At 33.6% G+C, this 15,719-nt stretch overlaps 1 protein-coding gene across 6 annotated transcripts in view; it reads right to left on the bottom strand.

Annotated features, from left to right (window-relative positions):
- Positions 1-15,719, bottom strand: part of BLTP1 (bridge-like lipid transfer protein family member 1) — a 217,164-nt gene that overhangs the window by 89,058 nt on the left and 112,387 nt on the right. For all 6 annotated transcript variants that reach the window (XM_047718360.1, XM_047718361.1, XM_047718357.1 and 3 more), the window contains 8 exons: positions 13,693-13,912; positions 13,076-13,234; positions 11,368-11,543; positions 7,958-8,133; positions 3,296-4,002; positions 2,655-2,900; positions 2,056-2,149; positions 636-686 (listed from right to left, as the gene is read on the bottom strand). In XM_047718360.1, coding sequence (XP_047574316.1) covers positions 636-686; positions 2,056-2,149; positions 2,655-2,900; positions 3,296-4,002; positions 7,958-8,133; positions 11,368-11,543; positions 13,076-13,234; positions 13,693-13,912 — 1,829 coding nt within the window. The remainder of the gene's footprint in view (positions 1-635; positions 687-2,055; positions 2,150-2,654; positions 2,901-3,295; positions 4,003-7,957; positions 8,134-11,367; positions 11,544-13,075; positions 13,235-13,692; positions 13,913-15,719) is intronic.

Here is a 15,719-nt window from a genome sequence, read left to right as displayed (position 1 = left end):
TCTACCCCGATGCAAGACTCATGTAATGGATACTTAAATTACTGACATTCAGTATAGATCACTACCACAAAATATCAGATATATTTGGGTCAAATCAAGCCACTCAAAATATAAGAGCGCATATAGTAAAAGCCATACATAAAATCTGTCAACAGAGTAGTAAACTCTCCTCATCTTATTTTTCTTTTAACTCTCTTCATCTTAATAAAACTATATAGTTAAGATGTGTCAATGTTTTCATATATTAAGGTGTTAATAATTATTTTTGTAATTAGTGAAAACTCATACACAAGTGAAACTTTTTAGTTTCTATTATCACATCAGATGTTAAGAGGGATTTATGATAATATAAATCTTAACAGTGAGGTATCTTAAAAAAAGTACAAGCAACACATAACTAGTGTTAAAATCTTTCAACAAAACAAAGTGTGAATTATCAAAAGGTAAACCTTACCTCTGTGTGTTCCTTGAATGTCAGTAAACTTTAATCTATAAAAGGATCTACATCAAAGCTACCAAATAACAACTACATACATTCACAGCCATGCAGATAATCTAAATATTTCTTTAAAACTATTCAATACTATGTTAATCACAAAGCCCATGGGGGGGGGGGGGAAAGTAATATGACATACAGAAACTCTTGTTTGGCTGTGCTTGTAGGAGATGTAGGAAAATCCTCCAGTCTATAGATGAAGATTCAAGAGAAAGCAGGAAAACAAAAAGGAAGCAAATAAACATTCATACATAAATTAGTACAGTATGATCAATCATCTGGAATGCTTTTATTATTTCCCACTTGTAAAAATTTTCCCTCAAAGAAACTTCTCAATTTTTTTTTTTTAGATTCATTTTTTAGATTCAAATCTCAATTTATTGCTCTGTAAAGTGGGAAAAAACCACCCCAGTTCACAGGATTCGGATTAGGATTAAATCTATGTAAGGCTCCTGGCTCACAATAGTTCCTTGTTAGGAATGCAATTACTGCATCATAATCCCCCTACTCCCACACTGAATTATCAGAAAAGATCTTGTCTGTCATAACTACTATAATTTCCTCATCTTTCCAGACTGCTTAGGAAATGTGATCTGGACCATGTAGGCAGCTATAATGAAATATACTCTTTGGATCCAGGTTTACAGTTCCAAACTACCCCAGCAAGCCTTAATGAACCATTTCAAGGAAATGTTCTCTAAGACAGTTATCACATCACCCATGTTCAAAATATCAACAGAACTGTTACTAGTCAATACATGATTAATACTTAATTTTTATGCAGGTGAACAAAATCTTCTATTTAGTCAGTATTTAGTATGACAGATTCACTATAAGATGACAGAACATTAACTAGTTGTAACATTAAGAAACAGCATATTCTCAAAATCTGACCTAAATTATCAAAGCTGCTCCAATGAAAGGAAGTTAGGAATTCAGATATATACTCCCAAGCGTAGGAACAAAAGTCAATGGTTAAATTCAATTCAGAATAGATCTAAGAGGAGGACTTAAAAAGAAAAGGTTAAGAGCAAAGAATCAAAAGAAAAGTGATAAGGTATGGTATACTCACTATTAAAGTTTACCTATATTATTTTAAGAGTCTCATAGGCCTTATTATTAAATTCTTTAAATGAAAAATGGCAAGATATAGTAAAGCCCAGCATGAATTTGAGTAATAATTACTTAACCTAAAATCAAGAGACAGTCTGTATTCTTTGACTAAAATTTTTAACTATTTGAATTATGTAAGCTTTTGCATGTTGTATGTTTAACTGAAGTTTGCATTATAATCATTTTTTGTTATATGATCTTACAGTGTTCCTGGAGTCAATTTTTTTGAGGGGTGTGGGGGTAAACCAATTGTAGAAAGGGAAAAAATTATTTTTCTAAAACATTTCATTTGGTGATATTCTTAATGACAGAACTATAATATCTGGTAACATAATGTATACACATCTCAAAACTCAGTATGTATGGGATTCATCCAATGAATTTTAAGTTTTCTATAAAACTGTAATAAACAGTTTTAAGAAAGTAATAAAAATTGACACACTTACTGTATATTTGGTGTAATCCCTTCAAGCAGCACAATATTAACCCCACCAATATGAGCAGTGGCACAAGTTTCAGTCATCTTTTGATGTAAAACATCTTAAAAGTAAGAAAAAAGAATTATGTGAAATCTGGAAATAAAATAATTGTACTTTGTATTAAAGTTGCATTTTATCCATTATGCATTCATTGATAAAAGATAATTCAGAAGTTTTATTTATAATAAAACTTAAATTATTTCTGAACTACTTAAAATTTTTTTATTTCTATGCATCATATATATATATATATATATATACATCTTATATGTCAAATTGGAATAATGACAAATATAGTTTAATATGCCATTCATGTATTAAATAGCCTAATAGCATTTTAAATCGCAGAAGTAATACTTGGTATGGAAAACATGGAAAAAAAATTTTTTTTTTAAAAATGGAAAATTTTAAAAAATAGGAAAAGAAACTATATAAAGCAGCATTCCTGATCCATATAAATGGGAAAGTTCACTTTTTGAAGAAAAACTGCCAAGTAGGAATTTTTAGAGACGTGGCATTGGCTTTTTTCAGAAACGTAGAACTACAGCGTTAGAACGTCATCCTACCTTTCATTTTTTCCTTAAGTGTAAAGCTACCATGGATCCTCTTGAGTTCTGATTCCATTGTTAGCCCCCCAATGTCCGCCTCCAGGTGTGTGCGATTCACCATGCCAATCCCAAACACTATTAGAGTAACATGCTGAGGTTCAGAAGTCACCAAGCTACGTTTCCTCTGTGTCTTCGTCAAACTATTACTGTCTTGTTCATTCTCAAACACAACTTTACATGTCGGCTCTGTAGGGCTCCGAACTCCTTTAAAAGGAAACAAAACATATTGGAATGTAAAATCAAAGAACACTCCAAACACCATCTTACCTTTCTTCATATTACAAACCAGCCCTCTTACTCACCAAAATGATTTTTAAAATTTTTCAACATTTTCCCATGATCATACAGACAGTAAAATAATAGATATTTGAAAGCAGGTATGCCTGACTCTTTAAGACCAAGCTGTGTATGGAAGGACAGGAAATGGGGTGGCGCATTATCTGACTGCCATTACTATCTTCTCTCCATGGATGACTGGCAATTTTCTTGGCATTTCAATTATCTACTTATAACATTAAGAAAACATGATCAACAACCTATCTATTTTAGTATTACTGCTGTTCTAAAAAGACATTTTTCAAATAAAAGATATCCATTACCTGCTGGTCCAAATGTTTCTGAAGACTTCTCCAATATTCCTGTTGGATCAGAGATAAGTGAATAGAAATTAAGTAATTTATACATATTCTGCCAGCACTCAGCTGAAGGCTCACTTTGTTCTGACACTGTAATTGAATCAGAGTCATCCATATGAATAGTCATATGGTCCACCACATCTTTTGAACCTTTCCTAGACACTTTTGAAGTTCTTCTTTCAGATCTTCCTAATGAATTTTTGTTTCGAGATTCCTTTTTGTTGTTTTCATTGTTGGTCCGTTTGTTCTTTGCATTGTTTACTCTATTGCCGCCATTCAGACTTCCTCTAGAACTGCGGCTGAAGTCAGACGAGCGAAAATCCCGATGTTTTCTGGTTTTGAAGGTAGGTGTTGGGGAAGCTGATCCAGCTGTATATCTGCTAAGTTTAATGTCAGTCTGAGTTGCTTTGATGTCATCTATCATTGTACTAAATTGATGAATAAGACGAACCAAAGCCATATCTACATGCTGGCTTATTGACTGACAAGAAATAGTAAAGTTACAGTGAAAGGTATTATAATACCGTTTGTTGAGATCATGAAAAGAAAGAGCACTGGTAGAGTTCTGAGGGGTGCACACTGACTTTTCCATTACAACAGCGCTAATGCTAAAGGTTTCCAACATTAATGCTGGTTTGAACTCAAGTGGAGGAAGATTCACATGACCTTGCCTAAAAATGAGGAGAAAAGAAAAAAATGTCAAGACTTAATTTCCTTTTTCCCAGAGATGCACAATCTTTATTAGTTTGTTAGCAAAGAAACCTCCAAGGTAAAACATGTTATAGAACATTTAAATAATTTTAAACAAGGGATCAAGTAGAATTTGCTTTCTCATGAGGCCAACCTTTTATATGTTGTAAACTAGGCCTTAAAACTTCCCTCTTGATCTTATTCCATAACTGACTAGTTAAAATCAGATTTATGGTAATTATTTCAGTGAAGTAATTAAACATTTTTCCTTGCCAGTATGGTAATACACTCCAATGGTAATGGAATTTAAAGTCAATTATTGGTCAATTAGGGTGCCTCCCTTAAACATCCTCTCCCCATATGTTAAATATACTGTTTATAAATTTAATCTCACTGCATTTATATAAATTAATTTGCTATTTAAAATGAAAACCTACTAGCTTACTTTGCCAAAATGAAAGTGGGGAGGAATACAACTGGAAAAAATGAAAAATGCACATTAAAAAAATATGAAAATTATTTGGGCAAATCCTCCTGCTTATCTGAAAATTTTCATATAGGAATATTACAGGCAATTTTGATACTTAAAAGCCAAACTGTCACAGATTTCTGTAAACCAGCTGCCAATAACAACAAACTATAGGCCACAAAATTGAAAAAAAATATTATTTTTTCCTTCTTCTTCCATGTACAATATGAATGTATAGTCACGTAAGTCAAATTTTTCTAACAGAAAAAAGAAACAGAAGCTGCTTTGATGTTCTCAATTTAACTTAAAGATTTTATAGAGAATAATAATTCTTTAATGAATATTGTTTTAAGAAAAACCTTACTTTGGAGTATCATCCATGAAAATGTACAAGCTCATAGTAAGACTACAATCTGTAGTTAAAGAAGGAAAGACTGGATTTTGATAAGTAGAATGGACAGGAGAAAGAAGGCTCAAAAGAAATTAAAATAATCCACAATCACAAAAACAAGAATTGAAAACATAAGGGAAGTAAGAAAGTCTCAAAGAGAGGAGATTCAAGTAAAAGGAGGAAAAAAACAGTGGTATATAATGAAGCAGTCACTTATGACAAAAGTTGCCAGACAGATAAAGAGCTGGTGTGGGCACCATAGGGCCAAAGTTAAAATTAAATTTTAAAAATATTTATTAAGTCCTAGGGGCGCCTGGGTGGCTCAGTGGGTTAAAGCCTCTCCCTTCGGCTCAGGTCATGATCCCAGGGTCCTGGGATTGAGCCCCGCATCAGGCTCTCTGCTTGGTAGGGAGCCTGCTTCCCTCTCTCTCTCTACCTGCCTCTCTGCCTGCTTGTGATCTCTGTCTGTCAAATAAAACAAACAAACAAACAAAAAAAACATTAAAAAAATATATTTATTAAGTCCCTATTATGTTCAACTACCTTGTCTAGGGATAGCAAAGATATGAGGAAACTAATGTTAATAGGAACTTCTACATGCCAGAACCTATGCTAAATGATTTAATGTCCTGGCTTTATAGGATGGGATATATATGTTTGCACAAGAAACTATAACCCAATAATAATGTATAGTAACTAGCAGAATTAATAACATTCCAAATGTTGGGGGGAAAAAACCTGAAATTAATGACCAGGAAAAGTGTACTGTGACAGAAATCTCCAAATAGAGTTTAAGGTGGAACAATAGGAGATCTGAGAAATAAAAGCTAACCATGGACCAGTAATAAGAACGTAGAGTACTCAGAACTGATGTAGTACTAGAAAAAGAAAACGAATGTTAAGTTCAGCTAGATCAAATGCAGTAAGTTCGAAGTCACTCAAAGAACCTCTCTGTGAATGTAAAGTATCAGATCAGATGAAGTTCTAGTCTGTGGCAGGCAGTATTATATAGCATTTAGTAAGCCAATAAGTAGGCTGTAACTATAATTATTCAAATACATATAATCTAATTATGTATAAATTAATTATATCTACTGATGACACATACACTGTACATACGTATGTATATATATATGAAAGTCAGCTATTGCAAATAGAAATACAAGTTTAGCACAAAGTTTTTAACTGTAATTAGGGAGTAGAAGTTCGTATTAATGTTTTGGAGTCTGAATTTGATGATTCCAATGTGAATGGATTTCAGTTACGTAACACCAGTTTCCTAATAACATGTTTAAATCTTAAACTAAAATGTATTGCGAATAACTGCATCAAGTACAAACTTGCTGCTAGCTCTTCAGTCCACAAATCACTATGTAAATAACAGATGGACACCATGATCATTAACCAATCACATTAGGTATGTCAGTGATTGGTCAATGTACATTTGTTATTCATTTCACTTCACAGCCAGTAGAGCTTGTAATTGTGTTGCCTCCTCATGATAAATCCATATGACATTTTTTAAAAAATTGATAATCTAAAGGGAACTGGACAGCAAAGATAAAAATGCAGTAACAAAACAAAAAAAAAATGATAATGCCGGTGGTGAAATTAAAATAAAAGTAAATGGAGTTATAGAAGAAATAGCTAACTGCGGAAATGTTGATACTTCTACTGTTCTAGAAACTATAGATATACAGCTAGAGGAACTCAGTGAAGGCAAACTTACTGGCATAAAGAGGAAAGTGGCTGTAAAAAAAAAAAAAAAAAAAGGATGGCAATATCCCAGAGAAGTGATGCTGGCAAAATATTTCATAGTAAAAGGAACTCATAATGGTATTTCATGACATTAAAAGTACAAAGGAAAAGTGCTGGAAACTCAGCGGTACTTAGAATGGAGTATAGCATTACTCCAAGGTACATAAAGGATGCTCTTTCTGCATTGCAAGTTATATAATAAGACGGCAAGGGCTATTCAAACTATCCTTTGATGAGAATTTCAGAATGAAGTAGGACACTTTAATTCTCAGTGTTTTTAATGTTTTAAATTATAATGTACTAAGTATTAGTTTTACTATATTTTTCATTTCCCTACACATTTATAATAAGCAGTAATAGAATGTTTAATGTTTTAACAAACATTTTTTCCAGGTCACAAAACAAAGGTAATTTTCCCCCACTACTCTTGATAATCATTAAGGTCACTTTGTGGTGCTTTGGATTGCCAGTTATTGTTATGGTGCGACACTACTATGAAAAGCAGTGACTGTCTTATATTTAACAGAAAAGACAAGGTAATTTCCATGTTCCTGTGTCATTAGAAAATCCTCGGAGATCTAGACCTGAAATAAAATTTGAGAAAGCTATATTTTTTATTAATAATTACCATAAAAATGTTTAAACTTACTTTGTCAAATTATTTAAAATTTTAAATAGAATATTTCAAATGGAAAACATATTTCACTTAGTTATATGTGTGATACATGCACATTTTACTTTTAATTTACCACCCTGCAAAAACCTAAATTGGATGAAACCAAGAATGTCGCAAAAACCTCTTGTCATAATTACCACCTATATCCATATTCTACTATTCCTAGCTACATCAGCAAGACCCATGCAAAGTAAAATTTAATGTTCACAAAAAGATTAATCAAATATTATTATGGGCATAATATCTCCTATTCAAGCAGTAAGGAAACTAAAGAACTGTCCCTGATAATAATGACGATAAAAGATGGTTCTTAACTTTCACCATGCTACATTTAGCATTCCTGTGTATTTGTTTCTCATGGCCATACTCTCAATATAACTTCTACCCTGTTTCTAACAGAAAATACTGCAAGTTGACTCAGAATGGAAGTTAGGAATAATTTTAAGTAAAATATGTAAAATTACAATGCATAAGATCCTAAAAATTCAGCTACTGCAACAGTAAAATTCTGAGGATATATATAACAAATGTACTTTAGATATTAAAATTACTCTCATTAGCATTAGAGGAAAATAAAGTTAAAAAAAGATGTTATAACCTGTATACAACATTCTACACAAAAAGAACAATAACACAAGACACCTTCTTGCTCTTTTGCCTTTTCTCTCTTTGGCTGTGTCCGAATCCACAATATCTGCTCTAAGGCAGTCCAAAGTCCCTGAAAATGAAAGGTGTTCTCCGAAGTACATTCGGTAGCAGAGTGGCATTGCATCCTGGGACTGAATCCCTGTATGACTGAGAAGAGGTTTGAAAACAACCTAAAAAGACATAACACATTCATTAATTAGCTTAATTTATAATTCATCATTTACTGTGGCTTTTTTCTTACCCTACCTCAATAGGTATATCATATATCAATATTGTACTGTGATTAAAAAAAAAGTACTTGTGTAATAAATATAACTCTAATTGTACTTAAAACTTAACAGTATTTTTCAACACCCATTATGTCAACTCATCCTCAAATTAATCATAAGAACAAAGATTCCTCCCTCCTGCCTAAGTGTCTGAAAGGACAAGGAAAATAAAATTGTGAACTAATTTAAATCATTCTATGTCTTGCTTTTAAAAAAGATATGAATAGGGGCGCCTGGGTGGCTCAGTGGGTTAAAGCCTCTGCCTTCGGCTCAGGTCATGATCTCAGGGTCCTGGGATCCAGCCCCGCATTGGGCTCTCTGCTCAACAGGGAGCCTGCTTCCTCCTCTCCCTCTGCCCCTGCTTTTCTGCTTACTTGTGATCTGTCAAATAAATAAATAAAATCTTTTAAAAAAAATACAAAAGGTATGAATATACACTGTGTTTCCATAAAAATATGGTATATTAGAATGGTTTATCACCTTCCTATGTTAATACTAAAAATATTTCATATGTAATATTAGGAACATCTGACCTCTTTTTAAATAGTATTACTTGGTTGTAATAGTCATTTAACATTTATTTTCTGGCAAAAAAAAAACACCAAAACCTTCCTTTACATTGTAAGTACCATACAAGCTTATGGAAATTGATCACTCTGGTTACACCTCTTATTAACTGATTTTGTAGTCATGAAGAGGTAACCCAAAGAGAAGCAACTGTATGTGTTCAGCAGTTGATCACTATAATCACTCTGCTTATTCTTTGCTGCATAGTTCCTTTTCTTCCTTCTACATTCAAAATATAGGTGCTATCCAGAACTGCCCTTGGACCTCTTATAATCCTTTCACTGTACATCTCCCTTAGTGATATTTTCTGAAAGTTAAATGATACTATTAAAATGGATAGGTGCCATTTATGTATTAAGACCTAAGTCTACATGTTCAATTATCTCTAGGTCATCTCATTTGTTTGTGCTTGGGAAGACAGGCTACTCTTACGAAGGTCAAATGGCCTATCACAGAGAACTCCGACAATTATACACTAGAGTGGAACCTTAGGGAGAATTCCCTCTCCCAATGTACTTGCTTGGGATATTCTTTCTTGGGTTTTACCCCTTTCATTCTAATGGGAAAAACTTTTCCCTCTTCAAGGGTCCAAACCATCCTCCATCTTTTCTAATGTTTGTCATTTATTTATCCCCCATCTTGTTAATCCTCCATACCTATCAGAAACTTTGATTTTTGACTTACTTTCTTCTTTTTCTTTTCAATCCTAACTTATCATCTTGAATGACTTCTTTAACCATGGAGATAACTCAACCAACACTTCAGTTCCAAAGTTATGTGACTTCTTTCCGCCCCCCACAATCTTGGCTTAAACGCCATTTTAGCAACTTCCTATCACTTATTTCTCTTGCTACATCTGCTTTGAATCAATCTTCTTATACTCCTATACCTGAGCTGCTAATTATTGCTTTCACTGGTACCCTAACATTAACCTAAACTCTTAACAAGGCTCTCAGCACATCTGGCAATCCTTTTAGGGAGTCTATGGTAAGCTCTCTTTCATAGTCACACCAACCTGTACACACATCTAAATCACCTTACAGAGCATTTTACTGAATTATTTAATATTCATGTTTCTAGTAGATTTTAGAATCTTATATACAAAACAATATAATTATCTCTAAAAATATGTGTTGAATGCTAACAACTATAATTAATGTAATCTATAGGCCAAAACAACAATAAAAGGTTATTTATTTTATTTATTTTTAAATAAAATATTTTATTTTTAATTTTAATTAATTAATTTTTAATTTATTATTATATTATTTATTTTTAATTAAAAAATGAAGTCCCTAAAAGCTACTCCAATGTACTGGAGAAGTAAATCTCAAGAAAATTTAAAAGTGCCTGACACATTTCTTAACATAAATTACCTTCTACTATAAGAGAAAATTGAAGCTATCAATCTGCAAACTTACCTCTATAACTGTGAACTGTCCTTATTGCCTTCTTAGTTTCTCAGAGGAAAAAAGTAATTTTTTCTGTCTAAAACATCTTTCTCTGTGGGTGACTCTAAATTCCAACACTCTTCATCCTCTCTAAATCCTGCTCTATCAGTTTACCCTTCTTTTTTTTCTTTTTTCTGATCGGGGCCTTCCTAATTTCTCCTAAGTATGCAAATATGGTGGTCTCCCTCATCCTGAAAAAATAACATCTCTTAACACCCATGGTCCCACTCACTCACTTGCCTTGTGATCACTCAGACTAAAATATACAATTCAAAGGATTTTGCTCTCCACTCTTACATTTAATCAATTGAATAAGACCTCCATATTTTGCCATTTTTACCTTATCAAAGCCACAACCATCTAAGTTAAAAGCTTCATTTACCACTTATGTGAACTATTTCAATAACTTATCTTTTCACCTATAGTGTCTCTACTCCAATCCATTTAACACATTGCTACCCATATAATATTTTTACATATATAGTTCAAGTCACTTGTTTTCCTATGCTGGAAAATCTTCAGGGCTTCTTAACCGCTCCCTCAGTGAAGTCTTTTTTTTTTTTTTTTTTAAAGATTTTATTTATTTATCTGACAGAAATCACAAGTAGGCAGAGAGGCAGGCAGAGAGAGAGGAGGAAGCAGGCTCCCTGCTGAGCAGAGAGCCCAATGTGGGGCTCGATCCCAGGACCCTGAGATCATGACCTGAGCCGAAGGCAGCGGCTTAACCCACTGAGCCACCCAGGCGCCCCTCCCTCAGTGAAGTCTTAACATAACATTTAACACAGCCTTCTAAAGGACAGGATTAAATTTAGCTTTCTAGTTATGTTATTTAGCCAATCTGTATCTCCATATAACAAAAATGTTACTATATGAGACAACTAATTATATACCACTCTTCTGTTTAATGCATATCTATCTATAGATGCTAAATTTGCTTTTGTAATTAACCCATGTACTTTTAAAAGGCTCCTCCATTTTTGCATGAAGACTTTAGACAGACAAGCACAGAAAAAAGATTTTCACTAGAATTCCAAGGTGGATATGACTGGATGGTTCCAGTTGCTAAGAATTACCTAATGAAGAGTTAATATAATTGCAGACAAACAGACTGGCTCACCTGTGCATCAGCAAGCTGCACAGCAGGAAACCCTTGGTTGGCTTCTTCTACACCTGCCACATCATCCTGACTAGTGCTATGCTGAGAATGTGTTCCATCCAAAGTATTCTGGTCACTAGATAAGACGGTGTTGAAATCTGAGGCTGAGGGTATTGTAGGAAGATTGGGTGCAACACCTAACAGAGTAAATGTTCAAGAGTAAAATCTGAATTATGAGGAAATAGAAACAACAAAAAAGGGCACAGCAAAGTAAACTTATGAAGCCCATATTACAGCAGTATTACCAGACCATTTAAACTGAATGAAAGTAAGAAACACACCACTTTTTGGTCATTTTACAGACATGATTTAATAATAAAAATGAATTTAAACTAAGATTTCAGAAAATATCAGTAATCCTCATACATGAAGTCTATATTAGAGCCAGTCAGTTCAAAATAGAGAATTTTTTGGCCAAGAGATCCTTCAAAAGCATTTGCTCTCTCATCAGTTTTGCACTGAGGAGCAGAGTTAAAGACAGCAGCAGGGCAAAATTCACAGATGTCACAGAGTCCTACATATAAATTTCTTCCCAATTATCTTTCCTGAGGCAGAACAAAAATAAAATGGCACCATTTCTTTCCTCTGTATTCCCTTTATCCTCTAACTCCCCCAAGCAAAGGATCTGTGATAAAGATGAAATGTTCTTTTCTGGTTTTCTCAAAATTTAAACTGCAGTAGTGAAACTAGGGCTAGAACAGTTCTGGGAGCTGGCAGAAACACTGTCCTTCTACCTTCTTCAACTAAGAGCCAATGATAAGAATTAGAATGCAGTCATAATTAGGATCAGTTCCAGATTCAAGAGTGATCCACATACCAGCAAAACAAAGGACTGAGTGAGAAGTCACTTATAAACACATTTCATAATATCACATTTTCTATATGAATAGAATTTGCTAGTGATGCAAATAGCTATCACATGGGCTAATTTCAGCTGCCTTCAGTACCTAGGATCAAAGTCTACTACACATATTCTTTAAAAAATTTTTCTTTAAAGAATATATGTATCTAAAAAAAAAAAAAAAAGACTATATTTATCTAATAAATTTGGAAAAAATACCCCAAAAAAGAAAAAACAGAAAATGAAGGCTGGCACCACTTATGTTTCTGCAGCTAGCCACTAACATTTTTTGGTGAATTCCCTGCCAGTGTTCTTGCTGTTTATATGCATTATTTTAAATTAATAAACTGTCCTCACTGCCTCCTCAAAGGCAAAATCTTATTTTATTCCTCTTAGTACACCTTTAGACTTAATTATTTAAGTAACTATAAGAGTAAAAGAATGTTAGTTATTATATATCAGTGGACTCTGTATAAACTAAAATATTTTCTGTATTATAGGCACATTATGCCATATTCTTCACATTTTTGCATTAATCTCCTTTTGGTATTTTGAAAATTAAGTCAGCCACATTAACTGGACATTTTAAACTCTTTAAATTACATACGATCTCACATTTGACATATCTGTCTTTCCACAAGAACACCAAGTGACTGCTTACAATTCTCTCAATTCAGTATTACCAAAGGCATTTCATAAATGGGCAAATTTCAACTAACCAGTATTAAACACTTGAGATGTTTAGACCATTCTGTGAAAAATAGAATTTTGTTAAAATTAACATATGCCCCTTAGACAGTTAAGCAAAATAACATGATAACTCAATACCTGATGGAAGACTATTGTGTGCGGATTTTGTAACAGGAGATTCTTGTACCATACTTCCACGATTACCCACAGCATTTGACATCCAATTATAGAAACTCACAGATGATGGCTCAGATAGCAAGGGATGTTCAGATAACATATCAGTGGCCATTGTATTTCCTGAAAATAAAATGTTATTGAGTATAATACTACTTACGTAATAAGCAGAAAATGTGATTTATGTAATTATTTTTTAAAAGTCAGACTAAATTGTTGTTTGCAGATGTTTTAAAACTCAGTTCATGATGTTTGTATTTGGATATTGAGGCACCAATAAATAACTTATTTTTAATATAACAAGAAGAAATTCACTGTTGGATGGTTTACACATCATACCATACCATGACTACGTTGATAGTAATATCCAATGCTACAATTTAGAAATGCAAACTGAGAGTATGAAGACACCAACAAGTTACAAAGAGAGCAGTTTCCCAAAATACTTTTTCAAAGATGAGGTATAAAACACAGATTAGGTATGCAACCAAAGTATAAAGCAAAGTAAACTTACGTTCTGTTTTTTGTTTTTTAATTCTCACATAGAAGTAAACTTGTAATTCTCAAAACCAAAGATGTACCTGTTCTCGTTAGGGAGCTGCTTTTTACAGCTGCACTACTTCTTTGAGGAGTCCCTTCTAGGAGATTGTGCAAGCTTGGGAAGCTTCCAGTCAGGTAGCTGAGTAGGCTCTCCTTCCTTGGACTCTCCTTCACTGGCATCCCAGTACGGCCAACATGCACAGGAGAATCTGTGGCAGTGTCCCCACTGGTATAGCTCAAAGAATGATATGGGTGAATACCCTACAACAGGAATAACATAGGTCTCTTTCTTATGCTTATAAAAATGACTGCTAATAACTACCAGAACTAGTACTGTTATTACGGCTAGTTACTATTCACATTAATACCAAAACAGATTGTGCCTACTAGGATTGTGGTGAATCTCAAATATACATAAAAGTGTTTTAAAACTTTACAGTACAATACAAAGAATAGCCTTTATTATCATTCACTTATTTTAACAATGAATTATTAATTCCCTTTGAAATCTGAAGAGTGTGTCTGGTGGCAAGATATCGATCCCAAAATTCTTAATACTATACTACTCTTGTTGGTACCATGATAATGAAAATCTGTAAGAGATTCTTTGTAGAGTTCTTTTTCTTTCTTTCTTTTTAATATTTCATTTATTTATTTGACAGACAGAGATCACAAGTAGGCAGAGAAGCAGGCAGAGAGAGAGGGGGGGAAGCAGGCTCCCTGCTGAGCAGAAAGCCCAATGTGGGGCTCGATCCCAGGACCCTGGGATCATGACCTGAGCCAAAGGCAGAGGCTTTAACCCACTGAGACACCCAGGCACCCCTCTCTGTACAGTTCTAATATGCCAAAAACCATTTCCAGCAATTCTCTGAGGAAAATTTAAAAATTGCAGAATTGCCCATCTCTATCTGTTCTGACACATCTAAGATTAGAATTTCAGATCAGTTTAAAATCATACAAGAAAAGACTATACAGACAGAAAGATCGTGAAAAGAAGAGATCTGAAACAAAGAGTTGTAATTCAATTTTTTGGAGGACTTCTATAATTCGTAAACAAAGGAATATTTGTGGGCTAGGAAAAACCATCAAATGGGAAAAAAAAATCTGAGACTGATTAAGAAGTTGAGAATTTAAAAGTATCCTGGCTTCGAACTACACTACAGAAATAGAATAAGCCTAATAATTCAAACTTTTAAAAAGTGTCTATTAAACTATCACTGAACGTTTTAATTAAAAGAGCAATACCTTAAACAGAATAAAAACTTTAAAAGCACAATCTAATAAATTGTATCCCCTGAGCTCCAGTCTACTAGATTCCTTCCCCTAGAAGTACTCTTTTTTCTTATCTATTCTCTTTAAATAATTTATAACTATATAAGCACATGTACATATTTATCCTTAAGACACAGATACATATTGTCCTATATTTTTTTACTTTAGGCATTTCGGTGACCATTCCATATCCACTTAGAGATCAACTTCATCTTTCTGAGGTCTTCATGGTATGCATCTCTGTGTGAGGGGACACTAGTTTACTGGCCCTCAAATAGTCATTTATATTGGTACCAATATTTTCTTATCATTAACAGTGTTGTAAAGAACATTATTGCACTTGTGTCTTTGGGCATTTATGAGCATTCATTTCTTTAGATGACTTCCTGGGCATGAACATACTGGGTGAAAGAATATTACATTTTAAATTTTGATACAAATTGCCAAATTGGTCTTCGAAGAATTTGTGACAATTTATACTCCCACCAGTACTGTAGAAGAGTGTCTGCTTTCCCTTATCTTCACCAACATACACCATTCAAATGTGTTAGTGTTTTCAATCTGATCGGTGGAAATGGAAATCTCACATTTTAACTTACATTTCTTTAATTTTAAGAGGATACATGTTCATATTTGTTTTTTTTTTTTTTAAAGATTTTATTCATTTGCCAGAGAGAGAGAGAGAGAGCAAGCGAGTACACACAAGCAGGCAGAGAGGCAGGCAGAGGCAGTGAGAGAAGCAGGTTCCCTGCTGAGCAAGGAGCCCGATGCGGGACTCGTTCCCTGGGATCATGAC

The sequence above is a fragment of the Lutra lutra genome, chromosome 2 (assembly GCF_902655055.1).
Source record: "Lutra lutra chromosome 2, mLutLut1.2, whole genome shotgun sequence".
In the NCBI taxonomy this organism is placed as follows: Eukaryota; Metazoa; Chordata; class Mammalia; order Carnivora; family Mustelidae; genus Lutra; species Lutra lutra.
This window is presented reverse-complemented; position numbering and strand designations above follow the sequence as displayed.